At 32.4% G+C, this 15,238-nt stretch overlaps 2 protein-coding genes across 3 annotated transcripts; one reads left to right on the top strand and one right to left on the bottom strand.

Annotated features, from left to right (window-relative positions):
• Window positions 1–83: 83 nt before the first annotated feature.
• LOC130954078 (increased DNA methylation 3) lies at window positions 84–2,008 on the top strand. 2 transcript variants are annotated; one of them, XM_057880814.1, is made up of 3 exons: window positions 84–147; window positions 340–1,310; window positions 1,695–2,008. In XM_057880814.1, exons 2-3 carry the CDS (start codon window positions 383–385, stop codon window positions 1,925–1,927), a joined length of 1,161 nt encoding a protein of 386 aa, XP_057736797.1. In that variant the 5' UTR covers window positions 84–147; window positions 340–382; the 3' UTR covers window positions 1,928–2,008. The 2 variants fall into 2 exon arrangements, with proteins under 2 accessions (XP_057736797.1, XP_057736796.1); XM_057880813.1 differs by having other exon boundaries at window positions 101–147; window positions 361–1,310.
• Window positions 2,009–3,326: 1,318 nt separating this feature from the next.
• LOC130958065 (uncharacterized) lies at window positions 3,327–7,001 on the bottom strand. Its single transcript, XM_057884955.1, has 5 exons — window positions 6,516–7,001; window positions 5,579–5,688; window positions 5,111–5,482; window positions 4,105–4,714; window positions 3,327–3,856 (listed from the first exon to the last, which is right to left on the bottom strand). The coding sequence occupies exons 1-5, from the start codon at window positions 6,760–6,762 to the stop codon at window positions 3,762–3,764; spliced, it is 1,434 nt and encodes a 477-aa protein (XP_057740938.1). The 5' UTR covers window positions 6,763–7,001; the 3' UTR covers window positions 3,327–3,761.
• Between the last annotated feature and the right edge of the window lie 8,237 nt (window positions 7,002–15,238).

The following is a 15,238-nucleotide window of genomic DNA, read 5'->3' as shown; positions in this document are numbered from 1 at the left end:
ATAATAATAATAACTAAAAAGACATAGTGGAGTAGTAACGTGTAAAAAATAAAAACGCACACACATTTGTGAAGGGTGATAGTGTTTAACTGCTTCCTCTGTGAAGTGTTGGTTTGTTTCATCGTACTTGCGGCCATCATTGTCACTGTGAGTGTTCCTTTCTCTCTCCTTAGCTTGTTCTTATTCATGCAATCTTTTTTTATTTCACTTCCTTGTTACATGCACAACCTTGTTTTCATTTATGATTTAACGAATTATGTTTATGTTATTTCTCAATTGGGATTCATAAATGCATAAGCTGCATTCCTAAATTGTGATTCCCTACTAAATTGTTATTAGTTTTTAATAATTGTTGTACAGGTGATTGAATCCACACCCCCACATGGATGTGAAAGGAACTATTTATTATGAGAGAAAGCATGTTCCTAAAACTACTAATCCAGTGATTAGTGATTGCAAATTTCTAATTGACTTCATAATGAATAATTACTTGGGACCTGATGTTAAGTCTGATATTCCAAGACGTTCAGTTTCTCAAAGACTAATTACAGGAATGCCACCATACAGATTCACTGATTTGGGACCTTCCTATGTTAGCATTTCTCTCTTAGAGAGATTGTATTACTATTTACTAAGATATGCTCTCCCTGGTCTTGTTCTTGATATCAATATGTTTCATATGTATCTAAAGGGAAAATTGCTTTTTCCAAGCTCTGATTTCACTGAGAATAGTAAGCAGTTTACAAGTTTTTACCCTTTGGATCTTCATCAACAGAGGTGGTTCCCTGAGAGCTTTAGAATCATTAAAGGCATTGTTTTAATCGATGATCCTATTTCGTCCGGCATCAAGGAGAGGGATTTAAATAGGTTCATGTCTTTAACTGGTGTGAATACTTTAAAGTTGGATCAAAATGAATGTTTAGGTGTTAAAATTGACACTCAAGTAGGCAAGGATGTTGGTGATAGTAATGGAGGCAACGAGGTTCCGGAGAAACAGTCTACGCAAGAGTACAAGAGAAAGTACATTGACGACACTCCGCCAACACCGGAGTTCCCCCATGTTGTCCCTACAAAGCAATATGCCACCGGAGATCATTCGAAGAAGATTTGTAGCAGATGGGATGGACCTTCCTTGATGCCCCTTCTCTCTATTCCAGACGTTGACGACTGCGACCAAGAGTCGTCTTTTGTTTTAACAGGGACAGCCAAAAGCGGGAAATGTGGTCCACCTGTGGGTGTTGTGGATATTGGCATTAGTAAAGCAGCATATCTATTCCGGGTTTCGTTACCAGGGGTCAGAAAAGATTATAGTATGTCTCTCCTCTTTTTGATACTCATGGTTCTTGTGATTGCATTTTATGACTGATTATATGCTGGATTCTTTGTTTTTATAAACTACAAAAAATGGAAATGACCTGACCTTTTTAAATGTTATACCACATAGCATTTGTTATAGGCCTCTCTGATAATTGTTGTTCCATCAATGATGTTCATGAATGATGTTGAGGAACTCCATAGCTAGCTTAATGCCTTTAACAAAGGGGATAACCATAGGAAGTGAAGTCCATAACAGTTATTTCTGTGACATTCTTTTCTTTTAGTATATATTACCATTGCTGCAATGAGCATGATGGACTAATATTTTGAGAAACATATAACTAACACTAGTAAGTCTTGTCTTGTTTTTGTATCAGGTCAATTCAGTTGTGAGATTGAATATGATGGGAGGGTTCACATCAAGGGGTTGTTAGGTGGTGGAAGAACCATAACAAAACAATCACGCGTTTATGACATGAAAGTCCGGCAGTTGTGCTCGCCTGGACCATTCACGCTTTCATTCAGACTTCCAGGGCCGGTCGATCCAAGACTGTTTGCACCTAACTTCAAATCTGATGGCATTTTTGAAGGAGTTGTAATCAAGCACTAGCTAGTTATCAGGGAAAGAGTTAAGAGCAATTAGTCTTCCTTTGTAAGCAAAATTTTGAAGTTTCCTCAAGAGAATGAACTACATTCCTTACCTTTTGTGGAAACCTTGATTGGCTAATGAAGTAATTTTGTTCATGTAATTATTTAGTATAATTTAAAGAGTTTTATCTTATGGGAAGCCTTTTTGGTACAACTCTTTTAGACTTTAAGAGTCACTTTAATTAACTACCATCTATGGACATACTTGACTTCTTAATCTATCCTCAACAAATTTAACTTCAATTTCCACTGGAACTAGTTTACGTTTGTTCAACTACTGATGTGTCATCCAAACCTTTATCAATAGCTACTAGATAAAAGAATTTCCCTACACAACAAAAGATGATTGGCACTGGTTTAGGCACATTTCAATGCAAATGTGTCATACTTGGAAATTATTTAACCTCTGTTGAGACAAAATCAGTCTCATTCTACCAAAGAAAGAAAAATGAAAATCGAAGAAAAAAAATGTTTTACTATGTAGTGAGTTGATAGGATAAAGATTGCACTTCTAGAGTATTTTTTATGTATACATAACAAACTATAATTCTTTGGAAAGTTTTCAAGTAGACCGGTACACTGGTATTTCAGTGATTTTTAACCGTTGATTTTAATTAGGTGGAAACTTAGGTGCAGTCGACTTCATGTGAAGTTAATAACTGAGAACTATTAGATAATTTGACCGATTTGACTAAATTTTCATCTAACAGCTCTTAGCTATCAACTTCACGTGAAGTTAACTGCACCTGAGTTTTCACCTTTTAATTATAAAACACTGATATATCGGTACACTTGAAAATTTTCTTAATTCTTTACCTATTTAACAAGAATTATCTAGAATTTTTACATTTATCTATAGGAGTGTATAACAGAAGCAACCTTTGATTGTATGGGAACTAGTTACATTTTTTCTAATTTTAATTTAAACCACCATTATTTAGAATTCATTGACCTTCATATTTGAGACATTATTCGACTTGATATAATAACTTGTCTAAAGTCAGGACCTTCATACTTCTTAGGGTTATGTTGGACCTAGTCACATTACATGTGACAACTAGCTAACTACAAGTATATTCTGCTGCCAAATTTTACAAAAACCTTTCGAGAATAAGGGGAAAGAGGTTCATCCTTTTCCATATTCCATGCATATGGCATATGTATATTGTGTGGTACGTATAAATTGCAATTTAATCCGCATATGCCTTACTTAACTACACAGAAACTGAGAAAAGTATCATTCAATTTTTTGTTTTCTAGCGACTTCCATGGTCCCTTTCAGAAAGCATCTTGTTATCTTTTATCTTTTTCTGCATATTTTCCACTTAGCGAATTTTTTAAGAGAGCACAAACAGTGAGTACTGTAAACTTATCACATTGCTGCATGTTACTACTGTAAACGTTTTACAGACTCAGATGCTCAAAGAACCTGTAATTACTTTGCATATCATACAGTTGAAAATGAATACAAGGGATGGTTCTTTTGACATCTGAAGGCCAATATTGCTCTGGAACATTCTCTTCGTTAGTTGATCCCTTTGGAATCAATTTTCAATGCTTTATAGAATAATAAAAACTAGATTGAGAGGCCTGCCAACTTTTCTGGCTTTGACCTTTTTAAGTTTAACCACCGGAAGCTTTACAATGGTGGTTGCGTTGGCTGGAGTAAAAGTAAGACCTAGTAGAATTTGTCGAAAGCTGCTTCCTTCTTTCGTCTGTGCAAAACTTCCAAAGCATCATGGTTAGGTTGATGTCCTTGCATGGCTTCAAGATCCTTAGGCAACATCTCCATGTCATCAAAATGTGATATCATTGAGGAAAACAAAAGAAACTAATAGCATACAAAATCCCAGTAGAAAAATTTTGCTATGGAAATCACCACCTGCAGAAGCTGCACCCCAGAAACAAAATATGAAGTTAAAAACAGACGTTTTAGGATCACAAAGCTAATCGGGTGGCCAAAAATCAAGGGATCTATTATATTATGTTTAACAGAATCTAATAAAATAGCACAAGAACTTTAAGATCATGATATAGGTTTCACTTGTTAGAAACATATTAGGTAAACTTATCATGAATCCCACTTACAGCAAAGCAAAAGAAAACAAAAGAAGGATCAATCAGTCCAGATAAACTTACATATTGAGGATGGAGCAAGTGAATAAGACACCAGTCTTTTAGATATTTCTTCACCCTGCAGAAGCTTGGAGCCACGGGTCACCCGAAGATCAGGTGACGCATCTGGGACGTTCTCCGTGTTGTGGCTTGCTGAATGCGAGGTAGGAGTAGGAGCGGGAGGTGAATGATAGCGGGAAAAGGAATTTTTAGAATAATCCTCTCGTGAAGGCTTTGAAGGATATAATCCACTATATGGACAGGGGTCTGGAGGAAGTTTAGTCATAGCAGAAGATGCAGGTGCAGAAGCTTCACAGTCGAAACAAGGGGGTTGCTCAACACTTGGTGAGGGTACTGGAGAAATTGATGGCGTCGGAGAAGGAGAAGGAGAAGGAGAAGGTGAGGTGGCACGCAATGTATCCCTTAAAACAGAGGATAACATTATTTGTATGACAATGCCAAAGCGAGAGTAATCAAGGCCAAGATTTCTTGCAGCAGGGCCTTTTAATATTTCAGCTAATTGTCTCAATCTTCCAGGTAGGAGGCTCCCAAAGCCTGGCATGACTGAAGCCTGCACTGTTACTGGAGGAGCTACTGTGGAGCCCTTTTCACTTGTTATTTTAACAAACACATTCTGCAGAGGAAGTGACAGCGTATTGTTATTTATTAGACATCACATAAACAGTTAGTAGAAGGTTTATTTGGCAATCTATGCTAGACTCAAACAGAAATTGTAAAAGTCAACTGGAGCAAGAACAGAACATGAAAGAGTTGTGCATCTGGACTTTGCTGTATCCAAAAACTACATTATTTTCTCACCAATAAGGACGGATTTTATTTATCACCAACAAGGTTTTGGAGTTACAGAGCTCGTACTTTGCCAAAATAGTACAAAATTTAACGAAGAGACATTAAACTTCTGTAGCCGTTTACCAACATCACTTGTTTTGCTTTTCTCATTAAAGGGATATTTTACTAAATTATGCACAAGATATAAGTAGCAAAACAGGTTATGAGAATAAGACTATACCTCATTTGACTTCAGATGCAATCCAGACTTCAATTCATCCTTTAGGTCATCAATATTATCCAGCACTTCTGATGTTGAGTTATAAAGAGTAAAATTAAAGAGAACCTCAGGTGTCTGCCAAATAGTAGCCGACTGCACTGGTATTACAGTCAACCCCCCAGAAAACTTCAATATCTCAAATATGCATGCATTCCCAAATATTGATTTTGTCAGAGTCAGATTGGTTTGCCGGAGGAACAGTTCAAGAAACGATGACCGCAGCACACTCAAGAGTGCTGGATCTATTGAAGCATTCATTGGAACAGAAAGAACACCGAAAACCACGTCAGTCCAGTTAGGTTGAACACTTTGGCGCATGGATAGGACAGCCACCTGTCAAGAGTGAATAGCTTGTAAGAGACTTGCCATGCCTAAACTGAATCTAGGGGGATGAAAAGAAGATAAGACCAAAGAAGCTTGCGGCTGAACCTTTGTATTTGGAAGACCTATTTCACCATATATATCATATTCTAATCTTTCAACGTATGGCAGAAGTTCTGAGATGGGTCTGTCCATTCTGAAGGAAGCTTGAAGGAAAGCTGAAAATATTATCAGGAAAAAACATCATCGTAGTAAATTCAGGAACATCGGTTACAGAAGCATCGAAATGGATATACCATCAAAAGAACATTCATAGGAAATATAATATAAAAGAAAGCCAAGCACAAACAAATGAGTACACAAATCAGATGCAACATACACAACAAATGATGTGAACAACAAAAAGACTAAACATTGAAACATTGAAAATCAATGCCTTGGACTGAACATTAACCACAGTTTCACAAGTATTACAGTTCTTGAGTCCTCTTGGAGATTCCCATCAATATAATTTTGTCGGCAGAGCTTATTTCCAAAATAGAACAAATTTTATATCTTTTGATCCACACATTTGTAGTTCCAAAACATTAAGAAGAAAATTAACCACCAATCAGAAAAACATCAGACTCGTATTAAAAGCTGAATAACTACTCTAACAGCCAGAGGAAGTATATAATTCCTCAAACGAATAACCAAATAACCAAAAAAAAAAAGGAAGCCATACAACAAGAACCGAAAAAAAATAAAAAATTTTGAGAAAAATATCAATACCAAATTACCAATAAATAAATAGACGGTTTCTCAGAAGAGCCAAATTCGGGTTAACAGAACACATCCCCAGCGAACTGATTACTGAATTCGTGTTAGTAAGTACGCAATTCAGCAAACAAATCATAAATATATATAATTATTAGAAATTTAGAACATTGAAATAAAATAACGAAAATGAAAAATATAAGAAAATTTGGCGTTGCTTAAAGCATGAAGAAGGGAATAATTCCTCAAGCGATGAAATCAAAGAAAAGAGAAAGCAGTAAGGACAAACCGCTATGCTTAATTTCAACTTTGGCGTCGTAGCTGAGTTTTTGGGAGTAATTGGGAAGAATCCAGAAGATTCCAGAAAGAAGAGCGGAGAGACTGAGTATGAGAACGAAGACGCACTTGAAACTGATGGTTCCGAGAAGAAAGGAGAAAGCACGGCACACGATTCCCGATGAGTGTCGTTGTTGCTGTTGAGCGTTGTTCCTCTGCTGTTGGTGCTGCAGGTACTGCTCTGGTTCCTGTTTCCCCATTTCCAAAGCATCTGGAATGAATCACAACGCAGCAAACCACAATTCTCTCTCTGAGGTTCAGAATTTGTCAGAAGCAATGAGAAGCAGTGGTGGTTAGAGAACAAATGTTCATCTTCTTTCTTCTTTCTTCTTTCTTCTTTCTTCTTCTTCTTCTTCTTCTTCTTCTTCTTTTCCACTTTCTCTCTCTAAAGTAGAAATTTTGAACACATTCTCTCACTAAAATTATAAACACTTTTTACGGTTACTGTACAGTGTTAGTGTGTAATATCTTTACTTGCAATGCAATCTCTTTATTTCTCACTAATCTTTTTTAAAAAAATATAGATTTAATTATTTTGTTACAACTTATTATTTTAGTAAAATTATAATTAATTTTTTATATTTTTGTTTTTTAATTAAATTTTATATTATTTTTAAATTTATAATTAAATTTTTTATATTAAAAATATTAAAATTAAAAGAATATTCTTTTTATAAATATATAACAAAAATTTAATTAAATATATATATAATAATTATTTATGAATTTATCTTTTATTAAATTCAGAAAAGTAAAGTAAAATAGTTTTTTTTAATAAATAAAATGACAATTGAGAAATGGGAGAGAATACCCTAAAATTATAAATCTTAAGCACTCTATTAATATAAGAATACAATAGTTTTTTTTTTGTTTACATAAAAGGTACTTGATAAAAATGCGACAAGATAATAATAATAATAATAATAATAATAATAATAATAATAAGTATTTTAATTTTTATATATTATCGATATAAAATAATTTTATGTAAATAATATATTAATAAAAATAATTAATTTTTAAATTAATTGATTTAAAATTCCTCTAAATATATAAATCAGATTGAATAATTATGTAAGACTTTTTATTTTAGATAAAAATTAAACTTTAATAATAATAATAATAATAATAATAATAATAATAATAATAATAATAATAATAATAATATTATTATTATTATTAGTAAATGCCGGCTTTAAAGGGTAGCGAAACGTTGAGGAGAAGCAAAGGTGAAAAAGAAAGAAAAGAAAAGAGTGTGCGAGCATAAAGCCAATGGAATATGTTATGACTTATCACCATATTATTATCATCATACTTCAATCTTATGCAATGCCACACACTATTATCATTCTCAATCAATTTTTTTTACATGATAATAATTTCTATATACATTTGTACCATTATTGTTATAAGACCTAAAAAGTATTTGAGTTCTTAATTAGGTATTTTAAAATGTAAATATATATTATTGAATGAATAAAATGAAAAGAATAAAAAAAAGACAACTTTGTAAACCATTTTAATTCTTTTTTTGTTTTGTATATTAGGTTGATAATAGTTTTCTTAATTATAAATTATTGAGGTATTAATTTCAAATGTAACCGCGTTTAATTTAGGATATAGAAATTAAATTATATAATTTCTGAAATACAAAAATTAAACTCTTCAATTTTTACTTCTAAAATTTAAAAAAAAAATTTTAAGTACAGAAATCAGACATTAATTTCTATACCTTCCATATTTTAAAAAATTATCAAAATTACAATGATAAAAAAATTCACCCGTCTCATCTTTACCCAACAAAAAATTAGCCATTTGGATTACTTATTAGAATACTAGTAAATAGAAATTTTACTAAAATAAAATAATGAATTATTGCTTAATGCTTATCATGTACTGGTATTCCAACCTCCTCTATTTAATAATTTATAGTTTTTCATTCACATTTACAACTGGCACCACAACAATAGCATTTTTTGTCCTTTAAAAACAAACAAAGTAACATCTTTCTTAATCCTTATCATAATTAACCGCGAATTTAAGTTAAGTTTGTTTGGTTTATTATTATTTTTTTGTCATTATAATTGTTTAATTATTCATATTTGACTACATAATGGAACTTTTGTGCGATGCTTTTGTGAGGAAGAAGCTAAGAAATACACAAATGAACGCGAAGCATGTGGGTGACAAGGGGGGAATTTTTATTCGTATACTTTATTTTCCGAAATAAAAAAATCATATAACCAATGAGACTAATGATATATGCACGTTGTAATTGTCAGAACCAAAGATCACATAGCAATTGGACAACAACTATTAATTGAATTTGCCAACGCCTTCCACTTAATAAGCACTATCATATATAATTATGGAAAAGTATAGGGTACCAACATATTATCTGTCAACTTCTGTCAATTTTTATTTATATTTGTGTTTCATGGAAGTGTGTTCGTAGATGTATCTAATAATTAATATATTTTAAATACATATATAAAGAAACACATCTAGAAAATATATCTATAAAGATATTTCTATTAAACACAGTTATAAAAAAGATATTTTTATTAGACACATCCATAAACACACTTCCATAAAACACAATTATAAATAAAAGTTAGTAAAAATTGGTAGATATGCTATTGATAACGTAGCGAAACCGTATAATTATATACCTAATTAAAGTATCCCCCACGTACACCAAATGTTTCTCCATTTTTCCTAGGCATGCCATCTATGTTATAAATAATTATATATCGTTTTTCATTCTTAAATTATTATATTTCTTTAAATATAGTATTCGTTTATTTGATTTTATTATATATATGCATGGTTAGATAAGTTTTTGGTTAAATATCACTTAAATTATCATTCAAGTTTATAGGGTATATTTTTGGCTTGCAACGAAAGGTAAAATATTTTTTATAAATTATAATTAGAACTCCAGCTGTACGTGTATTATCCATGAATAGAGAGAATACTTCAAAATGATTATTTAGGGATTAAATTTTTATATTAGTATTTAAAATTTATAATTTTTATCATTTTTTATTTTTTAAATTTAAAATATTATATTGGATTTTAAGTCTAATTTTAAGCATTATATTATTTTATAGAATTTTTTTTTGATTGAGTTAATGAACAGAATACTAAATTTATATTTTTATTTTGTTTAAACATTAAAATAAAATAATATCGTTTAGTGTTATATTTAGTGTGACAAGTTAGTGTTAAAAAAAATTTAAAGACTAATATAATATTCGAAATTAAATTTTAAAGATTAGTAAAAGAAATTTTAAATTTGAAAGACTAAAATAGTAAAAATCGTAAATTTAAAAAAAAAACTATTTTGAGGATTTAATCGTGTCATGCAGTGTTATCATTATCATTTTATACAGAGATCATTTTCTTTCATCTTACCGCTCAAAAATTCACATTTAATCTATGAAATATGAATACTTCGCTGAGTTATCGTGTCCGTCGAACACATTTTGGACACGACTTCTATCGACACTCGTCTGACACGCGTGTCTGCTGTGTCTAACCGTGTCTTAATAAAAAATAAAAAGTTTTTCTCTGGATACGTTTGGACACACCCAAATACCATCACGTGTCAAGTCTTATTCTTAACATATATTTTTGAAATAAATTTAAATATAGTATATATTATTATTTATTAAAACAACAAATATTTTAAATATTTGATATAATTAAAATAATACATTAAAAATAATTAAAAAATTTAATTTATATTTAAATATTAATAAAATATCAAAATATCATTACGAGTTATTTAAAAAATACTTTATATTTTATATGTATACGTGTCCTCATATCTTATAAAATTTTAAAATTCGTATATCGATGTGTTTCGTATCGTATCGTGTGTCATGTCCAATGTTTGTGCATCATAGCATTTAATTAAAGGCTCGAATGAATGAACTAAAAAAAATTGTCTTCTTTTTCTTCAACAAATGAAGAAGAAAGGTTTAGGTTATTTGTTCAACAATGATCACGAAGTCACTCTTCAAATAATGCAAAATTTGTTATGATAAGTACAAAGGATGTGGATGTCCATTTTTCATAAAGTTCAAATTTTCAATAGAGATTTCATTTAATAAGGTTTGATAAAGTAACCTTATGAATGTATATAAATAGAGGCTTTGCCTCTCACGAAACATATAACAAGCAATAAACTATTTTTTCTCTTCCTTATGTTACAATACTTCTCTCTCTTTATATTTCTACTACAATTTTCTCTCTTTCTTTATTTTATAAGTATTTTAAATACTCTTTTCTATTACTCTTTACATATAATATTAGTAAATATATTAATCATCTTTATTATATTGAGATAGTAATTGTGGTACCAGAGTCTTCTATTTATAGTTCTTTATTTTATATTTATTTTATAACACGTTATCAGCACGAAGCTCTAATGAAGTTTTAGGAAGACTTCAGGTAACAAATTTTTATTATGTCGAAACTCTTTCATCTTGAATATAATACTTTTGATATATCTGGAAACAATTATTTATCATAGATACTATATGCTGAAATCCATTTTGATTCAATGGATCTTGAAGATACCATTGAGGCTGAAAATAATACATCCCAGAAGGATAAAAGTCAAGGCCATGATTTTTCTTTATCGTCATCTTAACGAATGATTGAAAAATGAATATCTCACATTAAAAGATCTTGCAAATCTGTGAAAAAACCTTGAAGAAAGGTACAATCATTAAAAGACAGTGATACTTCCTCAAGCCTGATATGTTAGAGAAAATTTTCTCGACCTTCCATGTCTTGAATGTGCTCCTGCAGCAGCAGTATCGAGAAAAAGAATTTAAAAATATTCTGAGTTAATTTCTTGCTTTCTTGTTGCTGAACGCAACAATGAGTTACTTTTGAGAAATCATAAAGCGCGCCCAGCTGGCGCCGCCCCATTTCCTGAAGCAAATGCGGCAAATTATAACCCCAAAAGAGGTAAATGGAAAGGCTATGGTAGCAAGAAAAATTTTGGAAGAAAAATAAATTATGTTCACAAGAAAGGATCTCACCAGAAGTGGGATAAAGAAAGGAACAATGGGCAAAATAAATCAATTGAGGATAAATGCTTCCGTTGTGGTGGAAAGGGCCATTGGTCACGTACCTGTCGTACCCCAAGGCACCTAGTTGATCTTTATCAAGCATTCTTGAAAAAGAATGACAAAGAAAAGGAAACAAAATTTGTTTCAAATTATAAAAATTCCACCACTCATTATGATGTGTCTAATTTCTTTAAGAATTCTGAAGGAAATATTGGCTATTTAATCAATGATAGAATAGTTTAATATGTGTGTTTGCTAAATATTCATATGAATAATTTTATTGTGCATGTACTTTTACTCATTTTATTATTATTATTATTATTATTATTTATTTTTGAAGAAAAATGGCAAGGACATATTCTGAAGATATTTGCCTTGTGGATAGTGCAAGTTCGCACACTATTCTTAAAAGTAATATATATTTTACCTATCTTGTGCCAAAAGAAGAATATGTTAAAACTATTATTGGTTCAGGCAATGTGATAGAAGACTCCGGAAGAGCTATAATTTTGTTTTCCGGAGGAACAAAATTCATAATAAATAATGCACTATTGTCTACCAAGTCTCGAAGAAACTTGTTGAGCTTTAAAGATATTCGCCGAAATGGATATCATATTGAGACTATGAATGAGGAAAATCATGAGTACTTATGTATCACAACTCATGATTCAAATAAGAAAGTTATATTAGAAAAGTTGTCCTCACTTTTATCTGGGTTATATTATACAAGGATTAGTGCAATTGAATCACATGCCATGTAAACCAGAAGTTTACTAGTCCAAATGAATTCATAACTTGGCACGACGGATTGGGTCATCCGGGAACAACCATGATGAGGAGAATTATTGAAAACCCTCATGGATATTCACTAAAGAACCAGAAGATTCTTAAATCTGGTGAATTTTGTTGTGTTGCATGTTCTCAAGGAAAGTTAATTTTAAGGCCATCACCATTAAAGATTGGATTTGAGTCCCCTGAATTCCTAGAAAGGATTCAAGGTGATATATGTGGACCTATTCATCCACCATGTGGATCGTTTAGATATTTTATGGTCCTAATAGACGCATCTTCGAGATGGTCACATGTGTGCTTATTATCTTCTCGCAACCTGGTGTTTGCGAGATTACTGGCTCAAATTATTCTATTAAAAGCACAATTTTCAGAAAATCTAATCAAAGAAATTCGTCTTGATAATGCTGGTGAATTTACTTCCCAAGCTTTTGATACTTACTGTATGGCTAATGGAATAAGTGTTGAACATCCAGTAGCTTATGTTGACACACAAAATGGGTTAGCAGAATCGCTTATTAAACGCCTCCAATTAATTGCTAGACCCTTGCTTATGAGAACAAATCTCCCAACCTCAGTTTGGGGGCATGCTATTTTACATGCCACAGCACTTATTCGTTTGAGGCCAACGAGTTACCATCACTTCTCTCCTATGCAATTAACTTTTGGCCAGCAGCCAAATATTTTCCATTTAAGAATATTTGGGTGTGCGATATATGTTCCCATTGCACCATCTAATCGCACCAAAATGGGACCTCAAAGAAAATTGGGGATATATGTTGGATATGATCCTCCCTCTATAGTGAGGTATCTTGAAATACAAACTGAAGATGTATTTAAAGCCCGATTTACGGATTGTCATTTTGATGAATCAAAATTTCCAACATTAGGGGGAGAGAATAAGTTTCCTAAAAAGAAACTTAATTGGAATGCATCATCGTTGATGCATTTAGATCCTCGATCAGGCCAATGTGAACTAGAAGTTCAAAAAATTATACATTTGCAAAGAATAGCAAATGAATTGCCTGATACATTTTCCGATACAAAGAGGATAACCAAATCTTATATACCAGCGAAAAATGTCCCAATTCGAATTGATGTCCCAGTAGGACAAGTAGCCACTGAGGCAAATTCACGCCAGAAGCATGGCAGGGCGGAAAATGCCCCAATTCGAATTGATGTCCCAGTAGGACAAATAGCCACTGAAGCAAATACACGCCAGAAGTGTGGCAGGCCTGTCGGTTCCAAAGATAAAAATCCTTGAAAGAGAAAAGAGGTAAATACTATTCCTGTTGAAAAAGACATAGTAGAGACACCTGCAGTTGTCCAAAATTCTGACATAATGATAACGCTAGAAGACGTTCAGGTTCCTGAAAATTGTGAAAATGATGAGATCTCGATAAATTATGTCTTTACAGGAGAGAAATGGGACCAAAATAAGACAATTGTCAATGAAATATTTGCATATAATGTGGCATTGAATATCATGCATGAAAGTAAGGATCTTGAGCCAAGATCAGTCGAAGAATGTCGACAAAGGAATGATTGGCCAAAATGGAAAGAAGCCATGAAGGCTGAATTAGACTCACTTGCAAAACGTGAAGTCTTTGGACCTGTAGTCCGTACACCTGAAGATGTTAAACCTGTTGGATACCGATGGGTATTTGTGAGAAAACGAAATGAGAAAAATAAAGTTGTGCGCTATAAATCCCGACTTGTGGCACAAGATTTTTCACAAAGGCCCGGTATAGATTATGAAGAAACGTATTCCCCTGTAGTGGATGCGATAACATTGCATTATTTGGTCAGTTTATCTGCATATCATAAACTGCATATGCATTTAATGGATGTGGTAACAGCCTATTTGTACGGCTCATTAGATCGGGATATCTATATGAAAGTCCCTGAAGGACTAAAGATATCTAAACCATCTAATGAATATTCGCAAGGGTTATACTCAGTCAAATTACAAAGATCTTTATATGGTCTAAAGCAATCTGGACGAATATGGTATAATCGTCTTACTGAGTATCTGGCCAAAAACGGATTCAAGAATGATGATATCTGCCCATGTGTTTTCATAAAGAAAACTACATCTGACTTCATTATAATTGCTGTGTACGTTGATGATTTAAATATCATTGGGACTCCTGAAGAGATTCCAACAATTATAAAAACTCTAAAAGAATAGTTTGAAATGAAAGATCTTGGAAGAACTAAATTTTGTCTCGGCCTGCAGATCGAGCATGTAAAAAATGGGATCTTTATTCATCAAACAACATACACAGAAAAGATCTTGAAGAGATTTTATATGGATAAGTCACATCCTTTGAGTACCCCAATGATCGTAAGATCTTTGGATGTGAAAAAGGATCAATTTCGTCCTAAAGAAGAGAATGAAGATATCATTGGTTCTGAAGTACCATATCTTAGTGCCATTGGAGCGCTAATGTATCTTGCTAATAATACGCGACCTGACATATCATTCGCGGTAAATTTACTAGCAAGATATAGTTCCTCTCCAACCAGAAGACATTGGAGTGGAATCAAACAGATCTTTCGATATCTTCATGGAACGGTTGATATGGGGTTATTTTATCCCTATGGATCCAAGTCACAACTAGTTGGCTATGCAGATGCCGGATAATTGTCTGATCCACATAAAGGGAGATCTCAAACAGGATACTTATTTACATATGGTGGTACAGCTATATCATGGAGGTCCACGAAACAGACGATAGCAGCAACCTCCTCGAATCATGCTGAAATACTGGCAATTCATGAAGCTAGTCGCGAGTGT

The sequence above is a fragment of the Arachis stenosperma genome, chromosome 10 (assembly GCF_014773155.1).
Source record: "Arachis stenosperma cultivar V10309 chromosome 10, arast.V10309.gnm1.PFL2, whole genome shotgun sequence".
Taxonomy (NCBI): Eukaryota; Viridiplantae; Streptophyta; class Magnoliopsida; order Fabales; family Fabaceae; genus Arachis; species Arachis stenosperma.
Note: the sequence above shows the minus strand (reverse complement) of the source record. Positions and strands in the feature narration are given on the sequence as shown.

Excerpts from the sequence above, each read along its gene's own strand:
- LOC130954078 (XM_057880814.1), top strand. The coding sequence starts at position 383 with ATGGATGTGAAAGGAACTATTTATTATGAGAGAAAGCATGTTCCTAAA. Across the intron at positions 1,311-1,694 it reads AGGGGTCAGAAAAGATTATA|GTCAATTCAGTTGTGAGATT; the intron begins GTATGTCTCTCC and ends TTTTTGTATCAG.
- LOC130958065 (XM_057884955.1), bottom strand. The coding sequence starts at position 6,762 with ATGGGGAAACAGGAACCAGAGCAGTACCTGCAGCACCAACAGCAGAGG. Across the intron at positions 4,715-5,110 it reads TGCATCTGAAGTCAAATGAG|AATGTGTTTGTTAAAATAAC; the intron begins GTATAGTCTTAT and ends CTTCCTCTGCAG. Across the intron at positions 3,857-4,104 it reads ACTTGCTCCATCCTCAATAT|CTTCTGCAGGTGGTGATTTC; the intron begins GTAAGTTTATCT and ends TCTGGGGTGCAG.